Source organism: Urocitellus parryii, chromosome 13 (genome assembly GCF_045843805.1).
Source record: "Urocitellus parryii isolate mUroPar1 chromosome 13, mUroPar1.hap1, whole genome shotgun sequence".
Classification (NCBI taxonomy): Eukaryota; Metazoa; Chordata; class Mammalia; order Rodentia; family Sciuridae; genus Urocitellus; species Urocitellus parryii.
In genome coordinates this window covers 71,150,333-71,172,223 of record NC_135543.1, presented here as the reverse complement: position 1 = coordinate 71,172,223, position 21,891 = coordinate 71,150,333, and the positions used below count along the sequence as shown (strand labels likewise).

The window sequence follows — 21,891 nt, the reverse complement described above, 5'->3', positions numbered from 1 at the left end:
CCAGCAGCAGGTTACTTAGTTCAGGGCTGCTTTCCCTCCAGACTGGCCACCATCTGCAAGGCAGTTCAGGAAGATCCCTCCTCTCTGTGTCCTTCAGGTGGAAGACCAGCAAAGGCCTCCTGTTGACGTCAGGTTGCCACATCATTCCTGTATCCCCTGTTGCTTCTGCCATGGCCTTTACTAAAATCTCTCTGCCACCAGTTCTCTATAGTGCCCATCAATGGGTGAATGGATTAGAGAACATAGAGTACATATGCCAACTGGAATATTATTCAGCCCTAAAGAAGAACAAAATCCTACCATTTGCCGCAACATGAGCGAACCTAGAAAACATCAGGTTAAGTGAAATCAGCCAGATGCATTAAGACAAGTACTGCATGATCTCATGGGTATGTGCAGTTTATAATGACTGATCTCATGGATGTTGAGAGTAAAATAATGGTTACCATAGGCTGGAGTTGAGGGGAGAAGGGATTTGGGAGGGGTGGGATAATGGGTACAAAGTTAGAGTTAGGAGGAATAAGTTCTCTATACCAGAGAAGTGTGATTACTTAACACCAACATATGGTATATTTCATAATAACTAGAAGAGAGGATTTTGAAACTTCTCACCACAAAGAAATGACAAATGGTAGAGGTGGTGGATGTGTTACTTTCCCTGATGTGTTCATTATATAACACTTATGGGAAAGAAAATGTCACATTGCACCATCCCCCAAAAAAGACTACTCTGAAATACCATTAGTAACAATGCTGCAGTTGCTACAGTGTAGCGTCCAGAACTGGCTCTCGTTCCTACCTTATCTCCGGTTCCCTCCCTCTGGTCCACGCCCACCCAGCACTGCTGAGCCTTCTCACTCTCATTTCCCCGTTTGGGGAATGCACCAAGTTCAGGATCTTTGCATCACTCTTTCTTCTACCTTGTAAAGCCCACAGCAGATGAGAAATTCTTGTAGAAGGCAATATAAAAAGGACAAAGATACTCACGAGGTTTCTGCAGAGCTAAGGCAACCATTTCTGCCCAGTCTTCAAGTAAAGACTCACCTTCTCAGGCTTCAAGAAATCCTCCCCTGCTGGACCATCCAGAATACCACACCCCTGCAATTCCACCTCACTGCTTCATATTCTCTGTTCTCTAGCATTTGTCACGATCTAGGATACCCTATATTTTACTTCTTTGTCTTATTTCTATCCAGTTCCTCTAGTAGATCCATGAAGAAATATGTTCTGGATGGTTTTGTTCATTTCTTTGTCCTGTAGACGAACTCATTCAGGAAATATTGGTTGGATGATTGAAAAGAGAAGTGGTCTATGAAAGAAGTGACTCTTATAAATAAGCAACACCAAGACATTTGAATAACAAAAATACTGTACTCCAATTTTAAAAAAAAAAACACTAAATGATTGAATAACAGATTGAACATGACTAAAAAGTAAACTATGGACATTCTTGGAGAATTATGAATAATGTTGTCATGAACATTCTTGCAAGGTGTGGTGCAGAACAAAAAAAGGGAAATGAGAACTATGTAAGAGAGACTTGGAAGATCTGAAATCCACTGAGTAACAGCTTCAAGACAGTAACAGAAAGAAGCTGTGAGAGGGAACATTCCAAGACAGCGCTCAGAGTAATTCAATGGAGCTGAAGAAAGTTACCTAACAACTCACACTGAAAGTACAAATCAGACCTGTTACAGTAAAAAAATAAATAACATGATTTAAAACTGAGGAAAGGATCTGAATACATGTTTCTTCAGAGAAAATATACAAATGGCCCACAATCACATGAAAAGATGCTCAATATCATTAGTCATTAGGGAAACGCAAATAAAAACCACAAGATGCCTCCTCACACTCACCAGGATGGCTATAACTAGTGACAGATAATGAAAGATGTTGAGAGAGGTACTTGTGAACACATGTGGGTGTATGTTGCACACATTTACTGCACAGATTAGTCTAGGAATTAAGAGTTTGTTAACTGTGATAACTGGATACAGTTAAATGTTTAACAAACTTTCAACTATTTATTGAAGCATTTAACTTATTGTTCAAGATGTTTCATACCATGGGGGTTGAAGGCTTATTTGTGAACAGCATGATTTCAGTGAATGGCCCTAATGTATTCACTGAGGTGAACACATGACATGTCCAACATGTGTCCACCTCAAATATGCTGGTGGGAATGTAAAATGGTCCAGCAGCTTTGAAAAATAGTTTGGCATTCCTTAGAATGCTAAATATAGAGTTACCATATAACCCAGAAATTCCACACTTAGGTATATATATCCAAGAGAAATAAAAACAGATGTCCACACAAAAACTTGTACATGAATGTTCATAACAACATTATTCATAATACTCTGAAAGTGGAAAAAAAGCCAAATGTTTCAATAAATCACGGCTATAATTACTCCTGGAAGACGGCCAACAGATCTAAATATTTAGCTTTCCTTCTTTTGTCGTAAAGGAAGACAAAGGGAATGGTGATTGAGAATGTGTTGGATGAGCCAAATGAATTGCTGAACGGCTGTATCCACAAAGCTAAAATGTATTAAAACAAGATGGTCCATCACAGCCCAGGGGAGGAAGTAACCTCCATGTCCATCAAGAGATAAATGAATAACGAAAACGCAGTATATTCATCTCATGGAATTCAGCCTTAAAAAAGAAGGAAATCCTGTCCTATGCTATGACATATTTGAGACTGGAGAACATTCTGGTAAATGAAATAAGCCAATTGCAAAAGACAGATAAACATGATTCCACTTCTATGTGGTGTCTAAAATAACCAAACTTCTAAAGTCATAAAGGAGAAAGTGGTTGCCAGAGACTGGAAGGAGGCAGAAAAGGGGATGTGTTCAATGGTTCGAGAGTTTAGTTTTGCAAGATCAAAATATTCTAGAGATCTGTTGTATGATAAATGAGTCTACAGTTAATATTTCTGAACTTTTCACTCAAAAAATGATTAAGATGTTGAATATTATCTCATGCATTTTTAACCATTGTGGTAAAAAAAAAAATATAACCATAAGCCAGTATGTTGAAAACTACTGTCTTAGTTTGCTCAAAAAAATATCATATACTGGGCTGGGGTTGTGGCCCAGTGACAGAGCGCTTGCCTTGCATGCATGAGGCACTGGGTTCTATCCTCAGCACCACATAACCAACCAATCAAACCAGCAAACAAATAAAATAAAGATATTGTATCCATCTACAACTAAAAAATATTTTTTTAAAAAAAATAATTAAATAAATAAATAAGCAAAATAAAGATTTTTTAAAATACCATATACTGGTAGCTTATAAACAATAAAAATTTATTTCTCATAGTTCTGGAGACCGGGCAGTCCAACATCAAAGCACCAGCAGATCTGGTGCCTGGTGAGAGTCCACTTCCAGCTGCACAGCACCTTCTCTCTGTGTCATTGCGTGGTGGAAGAGGTGTGGGAGAGCACTGGGACTTCTTTCAATCCGTTCCTAAGGGCTCCACTCTCAGGATCTCAGGGTCTGCCAAGGAGTCTGCCTCCTAATAACACCTGCCAGTTCATTTTATGCTGATACAGCCGAATACCACGAACTGGGTAATTTATGAAAGAAAGGAAGGAAGGAAGAAATGAATGAATGAATTTATTTCTCGTAGTTCTGAAGGATGGGAAGTCTAGTAACCAGGTGCTAGGAAATGGTGACGGCTCTCTCAGAGCATCTTCACATGGTGAGAGAGTGCACAGGAGAGAGCTGGCCCCTCCCAGGATAACTAACCCACTCCCACGATAATCCATCCCTGAGGTGAAGCCCTCATGGCCTCATTGTTTCTTAAACGTTCCACCTCTTAATATTATTACAATAGCAATTAAACCTCAACACGAGCCTTGGAGGGGATACTCAAACCAGAGTGCCATCACATTCAAACCAAAGCACATCATGTTTTTAACACATGAATTTTGGAGGACACAAACAGTTAATCCATGGTACTTTTTATCCCACAAAGGAAGCATATCTAGAATGTGGAAGGAAATTCTAAAAGTGAAAAGTAAAACACAAATAATCCAATTGGAAAGTGGGCAAAAAGCCACAAATAGACAACTTACCAAAGGGGATACATGGATATGTATCATGTTTATTTGGTGACAAATAAGCATATGGAAAGGCGTTAGCATTCCTAATCCCCCAAAAAATTAAGATAAAAATTCCAATGAGATAAAATTACACACCTATCAGAATAGTCAAAGTGAAAAAAAAAAAAAAAAAAACCCTTGATAAATCCTGGTGAGGATGCAGAGAAACCAGATCACTTCTGTTGCTGGTGTGGATAAAAATTGGTACAGCCACTCCAGAAAACAGTTCGGTCATTTTTTAGCAAAACTGCCACAAGACCGTGGACAAGAATCTCAAATAAATGAAAATTCATGGCCACACAAAAATCTGTACACAAATGTTCATTGCAGCTTTATTCATAATAGCTTAAAAGTGGAAATACACAAGTGTCCCTCGATAAATGAATAGCTAAATAAACTGTGGTGTATCCATGCTACAGAACACCACTCGTCAGTAAAAAGGCACAAACTACTGACACATGCAACCTCCTGATGAATCTCCAGGGAGTTCATCTGAATTGAAAAGTCAGTCCCCAAATATATCCTACTGGATGATTCCATTTTATAATATTCTAGAAACACAACATTATGGAAATGAGTAACATATTAATAGGTGTCTGAGAAAAGACTAGGGAGTGGGACGGAAGATAAGTGAGTATAACTATTTTTAAAAGCAATATGAGAGATCACTGAGGGAATAGATCTGTATCTTGACTATATCTCTGTCCTCATTTTGATATTGTCTGTAGTTTTCCAAGATGTTAACAGTGGGGGAAACCGGATACTGATGATATTGATGGCAAAGGGTATATGTGGTATTTCTTTATTCTTTTATTGGTATAGGTAGAAACAAACAGATTAATGGAATCACACAGCAACTCCAGATATAAACCCTAAGGTTTGTTTTCCCAGAAGCAGACCATGAAATGAGAATTTCTATGAAAGGGACTTATTAGTGAACACTGTGAGAAAACTAATAGAAGAGTGAGGAAGTGGAACCAGGAAAAGAAGCAGATTATGGGGGCTGAGTGATAGACTCCATGTGTACATCCTAACTCCTGTGTGGTGATTGATTTTCTATGTGAACTTGATTGGGAAAAGTGATGTCCAGACAGCTAGCTGGTAAGATAGGAGATGTAAGTGTGTCTGTGAGGATGTTTCCAGAAGAAATTAGTATTTGAATTGACAGACTGAATAAAGCAGATCATCCTCAACAATGTAGGTGGGCGTCGTCTAATCTGTTGAAGGATTTTCAAGTTCTCCATCTTCCAGATGGTAATCATGGGATTTCTTGGCCTATATAAATAAGCATGTGAGACAAATCTGGCAATGATTTTTCTATGTCTCAACTATGTACCCTCTATCTATCTATCAATTCCTCCATCCTGTTGATTCTGTTTCTCTGAAGAACCCTGACCAACACACCCCAGAAACTGTGAATGTAACCTTATTTAGAAAAAAGGTTATAACCCATGTCATTAATGATGTCAAGATGAAATAATTCTGGATTATCAAGGCGAGCCCTAAATCCAATGAGAAATGTCCTTATAAGAGACATAGAAGACACAAAGAAAGAAAAGACCATGTCAAGATTAAGGTGGATGTTGGCATAATGTAGCCAAAATCTCAGGAAAGCGTGGAGCCACCAATACCTGAAAGAGCCCAGGAAAGTTCTCCCCTAGAGCCTTCACAGGGAGTATGACCTTGCCAACACTGTGAAGGTAGACTTCTGATCACCAGGGCTATGAGAAAATACATTTTGCTTATTTTAAGCTACCCAATTTGTGATCATTTGGTATAGCATCTCTAGAAAGCGATCTAAAGAAGTAGCTTTGGAATTGGGTAATGGGTAGAGATTTGGAAGAATTCTGAAGGGCTGGGGAGAAAATTGGTAGACTTTTGTGAAGAGTTTATGAGTACAAATATGGATTTTAAAGATGATTCTGGGAGCTGAGCATGTGGTTCAGTGGTACAGCTCTTGCCTAGCATGTGCAAGGCCCTGGTTCAACCCTGGGTTCATCCCCCTAAACCATACACACCAAATAAAAGTGGTGATTCTGGTGAGAACACAGAAGGAAGTGTAGGTGACGGTAGAGAAAGTTTCTTTCATCTTAGAGAATGTATATCCCATTGTAGGTAAAATGTTAAGAGAAATAGGGAGACTATAGTGTTTATGTTGAAAATCCAGAAGTAAATGTGGAGCATGTTATGGGAAGAAGATTCTTGAGATGCAATGGCAAAGAATATGTGACCTGTAGCTAAGTGGGAAGCAGAACTTTGAAGCAGTGAACTTGACATTTAGCTGAGGAGATTTCTAAGCAAAGTATTGAAGGTAGGGCCTGGTTTCTTCTTACTGCAAGGAGATGTTAAACACAAAAGACCAGCACTTGATGATCTGGGAATTGTGTGGCCTCGCCAGATTATAAAGAGTGCTAAAATTGGTAAAACTGCTGCTGGAAAAGTGTGGTGAGGAGAAAGAGCCAAGGTGTCCTTAGTCAATTTTTATTGCTGGTATGTGACAGATGGATCCACTAAACCTTCTTAGAAGAGTCAGAAAAATATATATGATTATCAGGAAAATATGTGTCGGGAACTCATTTACCTAATAACATGGGTTTTCTGACATTCATGGAAAACCTACAAGGTTTGGGGGATGGTTGAATCAGTAGAAACTGTTAGCTTGACCTGAAGGGACACAGAAGGACAAAGTGAAAGAGGGGGCCGTCAGATTCCTAAAATTCTATAAGCAGGAAGTGCACTAATAGAGCTACTCAGTTATAAATATTTGATGCCCTTCAGAAGAAAGGAAGAATGACTCTCGGTGAAGTCATGAGCACAAAGGTAAATGCTGGAGGTGGAGGAGCAGAGATCTACTGAACTGCCCTGGGTACACTGGCCAACTGAACCCTTGGCCCATGTGCTGCTTTAAGACACAGAGGATTGTTCTCAGGCTTTGACACAAAAGAAATTTGCCTTGCTGTATTTCTAACTTGCAGGGCACCAATCATCTATTCTTTCCATCTTCTCCCTTTTGGAATTGGAATGTCTATCATATACCTATTCCATCATTGTATTTGGGAAACAGATAAATTGTTCTCTAGTTTCACAGGTTAAAAGATGGAGAAAAATTTTGCCCTGTAGGGATCATACCCAGAAATTCACCTATATCTGATTTAGATTGTGGGATCTGGGACTTTTTAACTAGTTATATAGATGAGAGTTGAGATTTGGGGGGGTTTTAGGACATTATATATATATATAAGATTGACATGAATTTGGAAGGCCATGGGTTGCATGGTGGCCTCCCAAAAGACATGTCTATGTCCTGGTCCTAGGAACCTGCAAAAGTGGCTCTATTGAGAAAAAGGTTCTTTGCAGAGGTAATTAAATTAACGTTCTGACTAGAAGAGTCTAATAAAATTCTTCCCCAGAACTTTGGCAGAACGGCAGCCTTGTTAATACCTTGATTTTGGATATCTGGCCTCCAGAAATGTAATAGAATAAATAGAATAAAGGCTAGAATAAAGGTTCCCAGTTTATGATCATTTGTTATGGAAATGCTAAGAAAACTAATACAGAGACCAAGAAAGAACAAAACAATCAAGCAAAGCCCTGGGGTATCTGTTCCAGTTATTTACTATAGCAAAACAACCCCAAAACAATGGCTGAAGACCACAGCAATGATCTATTTGGCTCACAGATTTGGGTGACTTAGCCAGCAGACTTCACTCAGGCTCTCTCTTGTAGTCCTAATCAAGTACCTGCCTGGCACCAGGACTGGTAAGACCCCGCAGCTAAGGACTGGAACAGCTGGACCCCTTGGTCATATTTCTCCCTCTATGTGTACCCACATAATCTCCTTACGGTGAATTCTGTTTTAGAAATCTTACCAAAGAGAGGCCCAGCCACAAGGGATGGGCAGCACAGAGATTCCACCTCTTCACAGCAAGTATGAACGAACTTGAAGACAGTACCATTGTCTCAGAACTTCAGGGAGATGATAACGTTTGCCCTAGATCGTGACATTTATATCACAGAAACCCTCTGTCCTCCTTATTGTCAAGTACTGCCCAAAGAAGATAAGCTCTCAGATAGTTTCAATTCTTCAAGGAAATTTGGGTATGGTGGCCTGAATGTAGGCTTTTGAGAAATGCAAGCGAGGCCTGTTCGAATAAAAAAAAAACCTTGAGGGGCGGGCAGGAATGGATATCCAGGGGATGTGGGCAGAGCGTTCACACTATGGGCTGCATGGTGTCAAGTCTGTGTGGAAGTGTAATTCACAGTACTGGTGCTACTTCAAAGTATTGGGGAAAGTCAGGATTACACAAATAAGTGGCACTGGGAAAATCTATTATTACTTAAGGGGGGTAACTAAGACCCATATCTCTCATCACACAGAAATATAATTTTCAGAATAAAGAGCTAACTTTAAAAAACATCAAACTGGGACAAGCACAGCTGTGATAATTAAGTCCTTTCCTAGCACAATACAAACCCAGAGGCAGTAAGGGAACAAACTGACACATTACATAAGGATTGAAATGTAGGTGTAACAAAGGACAAGAAGAACAAGGAGACAGAAATAAGGCAGGGCTGGGGCTGTAGCTCAAGAGCACTTGCCTAGCAGAGTTTGAGACTGGGTTCAATTCTCCGTACCAAGTAAACAATAAATAAATAGAATAAATGTATTGTGTCCATCTACAACAACAACAAAACCCAAAAAATAGAGCAAAAATAATTTTTATAGGAAACTGAAAAATATAAGATATTAAGAACTTCTGTTCCTTCAAACCCACAAGAAAATGAAAAATAACCAAATAGAAAAATGCACAAAGAATATGAAATATTGGTTTACAGAAGGTCTACCAATTCCAGTGAATATAGGGTTGCTCAACCTCAAGAGTAATGATGAATGGAAAATAAGGCTCATGGAAGTATCATTTAAGCTCCATTAAATTGGCCAAAAAATATTTTTTTTTCAAAGTTCACGTCAGACGGGTCCTGCGCCGACGTGGTAACAAGGTTGAGAGGGTGGCACATCTCACACCAGAGCGTGGCCACCCAGTCATCGCCCTTAGGAACCGAAGGCGCCAAAAATATATTTTTAAAGACAGATAATCTCCATCATGAACTGGAGCATGGAAACATCTTCAAACATTTGAAACTGAGAAGTTTTGGAGAGAATATGGCAGCACTTACCAAAATCACCTAAAGGAGGGCAGTCAGGAATACTCTGCAAGGCACAGAAAGGCACGTGCACCGGGAGCACTGATGTTTATGGCAGCGTGGTCTGCAGTAGGGAAACTAGAAACATCTGAACGTCCCGCCTGCAACGTCTCTGCAATCACTCCCGCAAAGCCTCCACCAGGCCTGAGACAGAGGGAGCGCGACTGTGCACGAGTTGAGTGTTTCTGCATAGACTTCTGGGGTTTTCAAAACTGAGGATGCATTCCCGAAAGACTGATGTAGTTGAGGAGTAAAGAATTAGGCTGCGATCTCTCTGTGTGTGCTCCAGGGTGATTCAGGATGGCACTCTCTGCAGCTGCACCCACTCCAGGCTCCAACTGGGGCAGAAACCGGTCCGCCGCTCCGCCCGCCCCCGCCCGGGCAAGCTCCTCCCCCTCCAGGCCCCGCCCCTCCAGCCGGAGGCCCTCCTCCCTCCGCCCCCGCCCCCACCCCTCCCTTTCGCTCCCGCCGGCCTCCTGCGGCTCAGTGCGCAGGCGCCAGGAGGTGCGGGGCACGAAGACGTCACTAGGTCGCGCCGCGCGCTCTTTGACGTCCTGGGTACCCGCCTTCCGGAAGGAAGCTCAGCGGCCGACCATGGCGACCGCCGCCGAGCAGTGGGTCCTGGTGGAGATGGTGCAGGCTCTCTACGAGGTGGGCTCCGAGGGCCCGGGGGAGGGTGGCACGGCGCGTGCGGACTTGCGGTCGGAGGCCTCGGCGGGGCCGACCGGGTCCCGCCCGACTCGGCGTTCCTGGCTGAGAGGACTCTGGAGCTCCGGGTCCCGGCGGCCGAGCGTGGGCTGCGGGGACCGACCGCCGGGCCCGGACGGAAGGTTTTGACTTGAGCCGCAGTTTCCCGGCTCCTCGGGGCGCGGGAAAGGAGAAGGGGGCCGAGGGAAACGGCGGGCCCGGGGAAACCCGAGTGGGCCGGAGGGGTGGCCGGAGTGGGCGCGAGTGCCGTGGGCAGCGCGGTCCGGGGCCGGGGAAGGAGGCGCCGGAGAACGCGGGGCCCCGCGCGGAAGAGCCTGGTGAGACCGGAGCCGTCTTCACCGGGGACGGGGCGGGGGTGAGAAAGGAAGCCCTGATGGAGGACTCGGCCGATCAGGTGGTTGTCATCCCGCTGTCTGTCTCTGGATAGAGTTTAGGTAGAGAGTGAGTTCTTCGGGGCTGGCTGTTGGCGGTATGGAGATCACGGAAGATGAGGACACCCGTTTAAGAGTGTTCCTCCAACACTGGACGTCTGCCGCGTCCCCCGGTCTGTTCAGGGCGGTAGTCACTCAGCACAGGAAGCTGTGGACATTCCTTGAGGAGGAAAAGAAGTGGCATTTGTGGATTTTATTAATTCACTAGACTCGTAGTTTCTCCTTTAGAGTGATTTCTTTGTGGGATGGAGTCTCTACCTGCTAAATCCTAGTCCTTGAGAAAACTAAAAGGATCTTTAGACTTGTTACTGAATAAATGACGTTTCAGGGAGGATCAGCAATTTTTAAAAATTGTCTTGAAGAGACCAGTTCTTGTGGCCAGTTGCTTTGTCCTCTGTAATATTGGGGGAGGCTTGTATGGTATATCTAAAAAGAGAGTGTGAGTGTGTATACAGAGTGTATGTAGCTTTAAAATCATTTGTGCCTTGACTTCAAAGTTTATATGTGAATTTGCCAGCAGTTTTCCAGTCTCCAATTTCTGGTGTATTCATTTTTAAAATTGTATTGAATCATTGTCACTCAGTCTAATACTTGAAAGTAATTTACCTTACATTTCTAAATGCCTTTTTTGAAATGATTTTTCCAATAATCACCTGTTGGAGTACAGAACCCCATAACAAACTGATTGAGGATGTAATTAATATCTGGAATCTTCCACAGGAAAGTCAGCCTGGACTGAAAACATACAGTTAAGCAGAAGAACAGAGAGAGATTGTGGCAACTGGTTTCCACATCACTCTGTTAGCTTCTCTTGGAGTAGATCGATGGACGTGATAGAAGGGTTATTAAACTGAAATATTTTGTTAGTCATTTCCTACCAGTAAAAATTGAAATTAACCTGAAGGATCTGATAGTTTATACTGTTGTAAATATTGGGATTCTGTATCAGATTTTTAAAATTTGATTTTCATTCCTAAAGAGATTTGAAAAGCTGAAGCATTAGAGGTTTTTCATGGGAAGGAGAAATTGTCTACTGTTAGAAATTGGAAAAGGAAATTGATAAGACATTAAGAGAGCTTTGAAAGTAAGTTGTTGTTGATGATGATGTTTTTACCAGAATATCACATAAGTTTTTTTCAGATGTAACAGCAATGTTAAAATTGACAAGTTTGATTCTTAACTGCACCAAGTAAACTTAATCATTTAAGTAATTTTAATTTTTTTCCCTCCAAAAACTGAGGGAGCTTTTCTTTTCCACCAACACACACACACACGTTTCCCAATAGATCTCTTTTTGAAAGATTTTCAATTGATGAGTAAACTTTGAAGATATTTCAGAACTCCTTTCTCCAAGTGAAAACTAATCTGAACTATATATATTGCATAGATTTCTCTGCAGATTCTTTTCTTTAGAACCTAAATGCAAATTTCATACAGTATAATTTTAACCTACTTACCCCACTGTAAAAACTATCTGTCCTGAAAAATAGGAGGGATGTATCCCATGATCTTCCAGTTAAAAGAATTACTATTTTACCTCAAAGATTATTTTTATCATTTATCAAAGTAATCAACTCATTGTGGGGTATTACTTTTGTCTTTCTGACTCATAGGCATATGAACTCTAATGTTCAACTTCTACTTCCAAATTTATAAGTGGATGGAATTATTTGACACAAGTTTGATGTAGGACGATTAACCCTTTACAAACACTTAGAATTTAGGTTAAATCTTTAATGTAGAAAAAGAAACTAAATGATAGAAAGCCTATATAGTCAATCCAAACTTTAATATTTTTCCCTCTTTAAATAACAAGTATGTAATTGTTGTGAGGCAGCTATTTGGTTTTTGATAACCACATTTACGGATACATTCATAGGACTGCTTAGAAAGTCCAGGTAAAATGGTTGTAGAACTTGAGGCAGTGTCATCTCAGAAAACTTAGTTATATATCAAAATCTATTTTGATATCTGGATGTTTATAAAAAGGCTAAATTTTTAACACTAGTTATACTTTCTGTAACTCAAACACTCTTCTCTTGGCAAGAACAAGCTGAAGCTTATCCACAAAGGTAATAGTGCTTAATGCTAAACTTTGCTTCTAAGCCCACATTTGGATGGTTTAAGGAACTGATAATGAAGAAACCAGTGTGGTCTTTCTACATTTTTACTAGCTTTAGATTAGAACACTATAAACGCATTCATCAGCCATCTTCCTTTTATATATTTTTCTTGGCACTCAATTAAGACTATAGAAGTCTATTTTATGAAAGTAAATTTTAAGAAGAAGTAGATTTAAAGTTCAGGAGAGGCAATACATTCAGGAATGCTAAATGTTATGTGCAGGCTGTGGAAGTGTATATTTTATTTATTTATTTATTTATTTCACTTTTATGTTTTTCTTCTAGGCCCCTGCTTATCATCTTATTTTGGAAGGAATTCTGATACTCTGGATAATCAGACTTCTTTTCTCTAAAACTTACAAATTACAAGAACGATCTGATCTTACAGTCAAGGTAAGAAATTAAACATGTTTTGTTTTGTGTATGATTGTAATTGCTACATCTCTCTCAAAAGGAATTGTGGTGCCTCAGCTATACAGGATATGTTAAAATATCTTCTGAAATGTAAGGAAATTAAGATGAATGAAATGTCACCATAGGCAAAATATTGGGAAAGTTTGGGATAAAGTCAGTATCCAAAGTTATATTCCTGTGTTTGCTGGGAGAAAGCAGTAGTCTGAAAAACTATTGGATTTTATAATAGTTTATATAAAGATTATGAGTTCCTTGAGAAAAGCTAAACTATTTCTGAACCCTGGAAAAAGATCTCCCTGAGGACTTTACAAAGGACATTTGGAGTTAGAATCCTACCTACCCCCATCTAAAATGGAATCTTGATGTGTTGTGTATGGTAAGAGAGAAAAAAAATTCTGATCACAGAAATGAAATTTTCTTAAATATCAGTCGTCCATAGAACCTTTAGCTTGTGATAAGGAAGGAGTTAAGGACAAAGTACATAAAACTCAGAAATGATTCTGTTTTCATTCTAGCCACAATGGCTATGCAGGTTATCTCTAATAGTGAATTCATTATGAATTTCCATTACAACCTATAGTTTGGTAGGGGAGGGTTTGTTTGTTTTTTCATATTGGTGATTGTACCCAGGGGTATTTAACCATTGAGCCACATCCCTAGCCCTTTTTACTGTTTTATTTGAGACAGAATCTCACTAAGTTACTAAGGGCCTCACTAAGTTGCTAAGGCTGGTCTTGGACTTACAGTCCTTCTGCCTCAGCCTCCAGAGTCACTAGGATTACAGGTGTGCACCACTGTGCCTGGCTACACCTGTAGCTTAGAGATTGCTGAAGACTGTGTGAAATGACAGTGCTGAGTTGTAACCCTTTTCTCCTGTAGGAAAAGGAAGAATTGATTGAAGAATGGCAACCGGAACCTCTTGTTTCTCCTGTTTCAAAAGACCATCCTGCTCTCAACTATAACATTGTTTCAGGGTAAATTGGTTTTGCTATTTGAAGAACTTGAATTTGGTTTTCTCTGGTTATGTTTGCCAAAGTGCGTATTTTTTCAATAGATTCATCTCTAGGTACCCATAGTTTTCCTTTGTATCATGAATAGTATCTTTTTCCTATTCCTTTTCTTTTCTTTATTTTTAATTATTTTTTGTTCTGATTTGTTATATATTACAGCAGAATCCATTACAATTTATATTATACATATAGAGCACAAATTTTCATATCTCTGGTTGTATACAAACTGTATTCACACCATTCATGTCTTCATACATGTACTTAGGGTAGTGATATCCATCTCATTCCACCATCTTTTCTACTCCCATGCCCGCCCCCCTTTGCTCTATCTAGAATTTGTCTGATCCTCCCATGCTCCCTTGCCTCCAACCCCATTATGAATCAGCATCTTTATATCAGAGAAAACACTCAGCATTTGGTTTTGGGGGATTGGCTGACCTCACTTAGCATTATATCCTCCAATTCTATCCATTTACCTATAAATGCTGTGATTTTATTTTCTATTAATGCTTAGTAGTATTCCATTGTATATATATACCACATTTTCTTTATCCATTCATCTACTGAAGGGCATCTAGGTTTCACAGTTTAGCTATTGTAAATTGTGCTGCTATAAACATTGATGTGGCTATGTCCCTATAGTATGCTGTTTTTAATATTCAGTGCCATTCTGACTGGAGTGAGATGAAATCTTAAGATAGCTTTGATTTTCTTAATGCATTAGCTAACACTTAATATTCAGAGCTGAAAGAGTGGTGACAATAGCCTTCATGTCCTGTACATCTATTCACATGAGCATGACTTCTCATAACTAGTCATGCATGTCCATAATTTAAATTTTCTTTAATGAGGAAAACTGCAATCTACCATCCTACCTCACTCCAGATTTCTACTTTCTAGAAGGAATCAATTTCTATTTTGCTTTTTTCCCTTGTATTTACCTCTTTTTCCAAGGAACTTGCTTATGCTGTTATTTCATGTTTTGTTTTTTCTTTCATTCCCATGTTGTTATAGCCACTAATTGTGAGAGAGAGAGAGAGAGAATGGCTTTATAAAAACAGATTGCTCCTCAAGCCTGTAGGAGCTCTTTTCCAGCCTTTGTGTGGATGAGAAAAAGGCAGCCTTCCTCTATGAAGTACATAATTAAGTGGTTTGGGAGGATAGTTGGTCTCTTTTGTTTGTTGGTTGTTTGTTTTGGTACTGGGAATTGAACCCAGGGGTACTCTACCATTGAGCTGTATCCTCAGCCCTTCTTATTTTTTTTTTTTTTTTTTTTTTTTTGCTTTGAGACAGAATCTTTCTAAGTTGCCCATGCTGACCTCAAACTTGTGATCCACCTACCTCAGCCTCCTGGGAGTAGCAGGGATTACCTGGCTCAATTAGGTGGTTTTTGTTTGATTATTTGTTTAACTTCATTCTTATTTATCTATGTGTGGTGATGAGGATGGGATCCAGGGCATTGCGCATGCAAGGCGAGCGTTCTACTGCTGAGCCATAACTCCAGCCCCTGAATTAGGTGTTTTTAATATATTAAAAGTTGTATAACTTTTAATTATATTATTAAGAGTTGTATAACTCTCACCACTTTCTAATTCCAGAACATTTTCATCACTTCCAAAAAAAATCCCAAACCCATTAGCAGTCATGCTCCATTCCTTCCTATTCCTCCCCATATGCCCAATCCTGGCAATCATTATTCCACTTGTATCATTTACCTATTCTGGATATTTCATATAAAATAAATCATACAATATGTAACATTTGGTGTCTTGCTCATTTTACTTGTGTTTTCTAGGATCATCCTATTGTAGCATATATTAGTACTTCATTCATTTTTATGACTAATTACTGTTCCCTCATATGAATATATCACTTTATGTATTCATCAGTATCGTGCTTTTAGTAGTGTGGCATTTTGACAATGTTAATTCCGCCTATCCAAGAACATGAGATATCTTTCCATCTTTTAAGGTCTTCAATGTCTTTAGTGATCTGTAGCTTTCGTTGTAGAGGTCTTTCACCTCTTTTGTTAGAATGATTCCCAAGTATTTTCTTTTTTAATGAGGCTATTGTGAATAAGATTGTTTATTCCTAATTTCCCTTTCAGTTGATTCATCACTGGTGTATAGGAACGCAACTGGTTTATGGGTGTTAATTTTGTATCTTGTTTTGCTGAATTTGTTTAGGAATTGTCAAAGTTTTCTGGTAGAGTTTTTTGGGTCTTCTAAATATAGGATCTTCTTGTCGGCAAGTAAGGATAGTTTGAGCTCTTGTTTTCGTACTCATATCCCTTTTATTTCATTCTTTTACCTAATTGCTCTGACTAGAGATTTGAAGACTGTTGAATAGAAGTGGTGAAAGAGAACATCCTTGTCTTGTTCCTGTTTTAGAGGGAATGCTTTCCATTTTCTCTATTTAGAATGACGTTGGCCTTGAGTTTGTCACATATAGTTCTTGCAGTGTTGAGGTATGATCCTTTCATTCCTATTTTTTCTAGTGTTTTAATCATGATAGATGCTGTGTTTTCTTAAATACTTTTTCTGCATCTATTGAGATAATTATGTGACTCTTGTCTTTGAGTCTGTTGATGTGATGAATTATATTTATTGATTTCTGTATGTTGAACCAACCTTGCATCCAAGGGATGAACCCCACCTGGTCATGGTGCATTATTGTTTTAGTATATTTTTGTGTGTGATTTGCAGCTTTTTATTAAGAATTTTTATGTCTGCATTTATCAGGAATATTGGTCTGAAGTTTTCTTTCCATGATGTGTCTTTGTCTAATTTTGGTATCAAGGGTGATACATCTTCATAGAATGAGTTTGGAAGGATTCCCTCTTTTTCTGTTTCATGGAGTAATTTGTAGGATTGGTGTTCGTTCTTCTTTTAAAGGTCTGGTAGAACTTGGCTGAGAATCTGTTTGGTCCTGGTCCTATCTTTGTTGGTAGGCTTTTGATGGTGTCTTCAGTTTCATTACTTGAAACTGATCTGTTTATATGTTCTATGTCCTCCTGATTTAATTTGGGTAGGACATATATCTCTAGGAGTTTATTGATGTCTTCAAGATTTTCTATTTTATTGGAATATAAATTTTCGAAGTAGTTTTGAATTGTTTGTATTTCAGTAGTGTCTGTCGTGATATTTCTTTTTCATCACGAATTTTAGTAATTTGAGTTTTTTCTCTCTTTCTCTTCATTAGCTTGGCTAAGGGTTTATCAATTTTATTTATTTTTGTCAAAGAATGAACTTTTTGTTTCATTGATTATTTAAATTGTTTTTTATTTCTATTTCATTGATTTCTGCTCTGATTTTAATTATTTCCTGTCTTTGATTTTGGTGTTGATTTGTTCTTCTAGGGCTTCGGGTGTAATATTAGATTATTTATTTGATGACTTTCTGTTCTTTTAATAAATAAGCTCAATGCAATGAACTTTCCTCTTAGAACTGATTTTATAGTATCTTAGAGATTTTGATGTTATGTTGATATTCTTATTTACCTCTAAGAATTTTTTTTTATTTAATCCTTGATCTTAGTCTCCAGGTGTTGAAGTAGCTTCTATTTTTTATTATATTATTGATTTCTAATTTCTTTCTATTATGATCTGATAGAATGCAAGGTATTAAGAGTTTCTTTGTGGCCTAAGATATGGTCTGTTTTAGAGAAGGATATTTGTTGCTGTTAAGAAAAAAGTATATTCAGGCATTGATGGATGAAATATTCTGTGTCTTTTAAGTCTAAATGATTAATTGAATTTTTTAGTTCCTAACCTTCTTTATTTAGTTTTTGTATGGAGATTCTATCTGGTGGTGAGAGAAGCATGTTAAAATCACCCAGTATTATTCTGTTGTGGTCTGTTTGATTCTTGAAATTGAGAAGGGTTTGTTTGATGTATGTAGGTGCTCCACTGTTGGGGGCAAAAATATGTACAGTTGTTATGTCTCGATATATAATTCCTTAAACAGTATGAAATGATGTTCTTGGTCCATTCTGATTAACTTCTGTTTAAAGATCACTTTCCTGATAATTAGGATAAAAAGCCTTGCTTATTTACATGATGCATGTGCATGATGTTTATCTTAAATTTGTGGATGTCTTTGCCTATGAGCTGAGTCTCTTTGAGACAGCATGTGGTTAGGTCTTGTTTTTAATTCAGTCTGCCAGTCTATCTTTTGATTGATGAGTTTAGACCATTTACAGTCAACATTATTATTAGGAAATGATTTTTACGCCTGTCATTTTTGTTTATTATCTGTTTTTTTTTATTTTGTAGTTCCTCCCTTTGCTGGTTTTCACTTTTATTTTTCATTTCTTCTGCATGAACTGTTGTATCGAATATAATTTGTGCAGGCTTCTAGTTGTGAATTCTTTTGTTTATCATGGAAGGTTTTTATTTCATTGTCAATTTTGAAACAATTTTGCTGGGTATAGTTTTCTTGGTTGACATTCATTTTCTTTTAGAGCTTGGTGTATATTATTCCAAAACTCCTAACTTTGAAGGTCCTGGTGGAGAAATCAACTAAGATCTGGATTGCTTTTCTCCAAATTTGTCCTGTCATTTTTCTCAGGCACCCTTTACAATTCTATCCTTGTTCTGTATGCTAGGTATTTTCATAATATGTGCATTGGTGAGAGTCTATTGTAATTTTGTGTATTTGTAGTTCTGTTAGTCCTGTAAGTATTTGATTTTCCATTTCATTCTTAAGGTTTGGGAAATTTTCTGATATTATTTCAGTGAAAAGATTGTGCATTCCTTTAGTTTGTATCTCTGAGCCTTTGTCTATCCTGATAAATCTGAAATTTGGTCTTTTCATGTTTTTCCATATTTTTTGGAAGTTCTGTTCATAGTTTCTTAACATAATTTTCCAGTCAACTTTATTTTCAAGATTACGTATTTTGTCTTAATTGCCTAAAATTCTTGTCTTCCAAGTGGTCTAGTTTGATTTTGATGCTTTCCCCTGAATTTTTAATTTGGTTTATTGATTCCTGTATTTCAAGAATTTCTGATTGATTTTTTCTTTAGAATTTCTATTTCCTTATTGAAATGATCTTTCACTTCTTGTTTCTTGCTAATTTCACTCCTTTCATTGTCCTTTACCTGGAGGACCAGTTTGATTGTGTACATTCTAAACTCCTCTCTGAATTTTTTTTTTTTTTTTTTTTTTTTTTACTGTGGTATTGGTAGATTCTATTGAAGTATCTTGGTTTGTTTGGAGTGATTTTTTTCCCTTGCTTTTTCATGTAGTTTATGTGTCTACCCATCTAACAGTATGAGTCTGAGGCTGTGGAGTTTCTACCCTTTGGACTTATAGTGTCCTTGAAGGTTTCCAGTATCTCACCATTTAGAGGGAGACAAATAATAACAACAACCAATGCAAACAATATACAGTATTAAACCAAATAATTGCTGCTAGACATCTACAATGCTAATTGTCACAATTAACAAAAGTGATGTGATCAGTTATTGCAGACAATAGTGATAATAAGTTTGCAAAAGGGTTTACAATTTTGAATGGTAGACAAGGAGAGAACAGAAGTGATGTAGGATGTGATGATTATGAGGGAGAAAGAAAAAAATATAAGTAAAAAACTAAAGAAGGAGTGAAAGAGAACAATAGAGAGTTGCTGTTAGACAAAGAGAGAAAGAATTGAGGGAAACAGGTGAGAGAAATATAAAGTAAAAATTTTTTTTAATTAAAAATAAAAATATTAAAAATAAAACTGAAATATACTAATCAAAAATCTTAATACTGATCAATGAAAAATAACTGGCTTCCAAAATGCTAGAAGTGAGGAGAAAAAAATGAATATGTATAGGTCTCCATGAGCCATTCAGGTCACAATTAAACAGAAAAGAAAAAAAGAAAAATTTTTAAAAATCTTGATCAAAAGTGAATTGCTTCCTTTGGAGTTCATATATCTCACCTTCCCTTCTCAGCAGTGTTAGTGTCTGGAGTGTGATGCCTGCTTCACCCCCAGGGTGGGGTTGCTAGTATGTAAGAGGAAATCCCATAGATAGAATCCTGGAGGGGGAGTTTAGGCTTAGGAAGTCTCTAGGTTCTTGTTGAGTGGTGATTGATATGAAGATTTTAAATCTGTGTACCACTAGGGCCCTGCAGTTGCTGGTCCACACTGGAAGACTAGACCCGGGGAATCTCCCCTGGGTTCTCCTGGTGCAGTGGAGAAGCTAATTCTTAAGTCCACTCCGTCACCTGCAGACTCCACATTTCCTGGTGTCTTCAGTCCCCAAACTCAGTCTCTCACATCCCACCCCTACCTTTTCGAATTCCTGGCCAGGTGCTAGTTTCCACAATCAGTATTCTCCACTGTAAACCCCTCTCCACATTTGATTTTCTTCTGGTCAGTTAGGCACACTCTGAGTCGTGCAGTGGGTTTACCAGGCTTGTATTTCAGGCTAAACTCAGGTTTGCCAAGAATCAGCTTTCCCAGCTGCTAAGCTCCGCAACTTCAGAATGGTTCCTTTCCTATCTTCCACAGGCTGCTGGGAGAGAGGTGGTTTCTTTACTGCACAATGATGTTGTTCAGCAGCCTTTTGATTTAGTCAGGCAGTGTATTTGATCTCTGATCTCTCCATACTCAGACACACCTCAGGCATCCTAAAAACGTGGCTTCCTTTATTCCCTTTTCTTTCCATGTTGCTTACGGAGGTGCCTCCAGCTGTTGCAGCTGTGGTGGCACTGGGGATTTCTTCCTTATTTTATTATATCCAACCTCCTGGGTCCCCAATCTACTTTGAGTATCCAGAATTAAAGCCCAGTATAGTCTCCCTTTTTAAAATTCTTTGTCGCCCATCTTTCTGAGAAGTTGCCTATCTGTTTTCCTGGTTTCACACCATGGAGCAGCCAGGAAAGTGTCCTAGCAACTCTGTCTCTTCTGCCATCTTGAAAAATGGATTAGCCTCATCAAATCTTTTACCTATTTTTTTCTGCTGGATTCCCAGTCTTCTTTTAGGTAGCAGAAGTTATACATGCATTTTAGATTTTAATCATTAGTTTTTTGATGTAGTACTCTATTGCATTGATTCTAAGACGTTTTGGGTTTTTTCCCCTATTTTGAGATCTCTGAAGTAGGAATGAATCATCAGTTGCTGAGAGTCATTGATGAGTCATTGTTGGCTAGAGACATTGTGGTTGTCATTGCCTATGTACTGATGAACTTGGTCTTGGCTCTCCCTACTGTCAGTGCTACTATAAAGTCACATATACTGCTGGTCAGTAAAGCAACGTATGGCTGGAGAAATAGCCTGACCACACTGAGCAGATGAAGAGAGGATGCTGTGACTAAAACATGGCTTGAATATCAGTTTGTCAGACTACCTGTTGCCTTTGGACAGTGACAACTTACTTTATAGAAACATGTGATTTGATTGGGGGAAAGATGAAACTGTGAGATTGTTCCAGTAGGAAAATTTTAGCATCAAAACTTGAGAATGAAAGACAATAGCAATAATAGGTAGTCTAGGGGTGCTTTAAAAATGCTAAAATACACCTGACAGCACAAGGAGGATATTGCGTGAATACCCAGCATACTGATGATTCAGCAGAAGAGAAAGACAACTGGATAAAGAGGTTTAGGTATATTTTGATGTATCTATTATATTTTCCTTTCCATAAGTATAAAAGCAGTATGACAAAGATCTGTGTCTAAGAATGACTAATCAACCTTTTTGTTAAATATAAACTAAATAGGTCTACATGACAAAAATATATTCTTTCATTTTAATTGACATTGTTTTTCTTCCATAGTGATAGATAAAATATAATTGATGACCTCTTAGATTCAGTGTAATATAATAAATCTCTATCACCTGTTACTTTGACTTTGGTATCACGAAAACAAATTCCTTAATTTTGACTTGGTC

At 38.4% G+C, this 21,891-nt stretch overlaps 1 protein-coding gene and 1 pseudogene across 1 annotated transcript in view; one reads left to right on the top strand and one right to left on the bottom strand.

Annotated features, from left to right (window-relative positions):
- Window positions 1-9,085: 9,085 nt before the first annotated feature.
- Window positions 9,086-9,197, bottom strand: LOC113199026 (small nucleolar RNA U13; annotated as a pseudogene).
- A 708-nt stretch (window positions 9,198-9,905) lies between these two features.
- Window positions 9,906-21,891, top strand: part of Sptlc1 (serine palmitoyltransferase long chain base subunit 1) — a 61,225-nt gene continuing 49,239 nt past the window's right edge. The window contains exons 1-3 of the mRNA XM_077792260.1: window positions 9,906-9,974; window positions 12,871-12,978; window positions 13,879-13,973. Coding sequence (XP_077648386.1) covers window positions 9,918-9,974; window positions 12,871-12,978; window positions 13,879-13,973 — 260 coding nt within the window. The 5' untranslated portion in view covers window positions 9,906-9,917. The remainder of the gene's footprint in view (window positions 9,975-12,870; window positions 12,979-13,878; window positions 13,974-21,891) is intronic.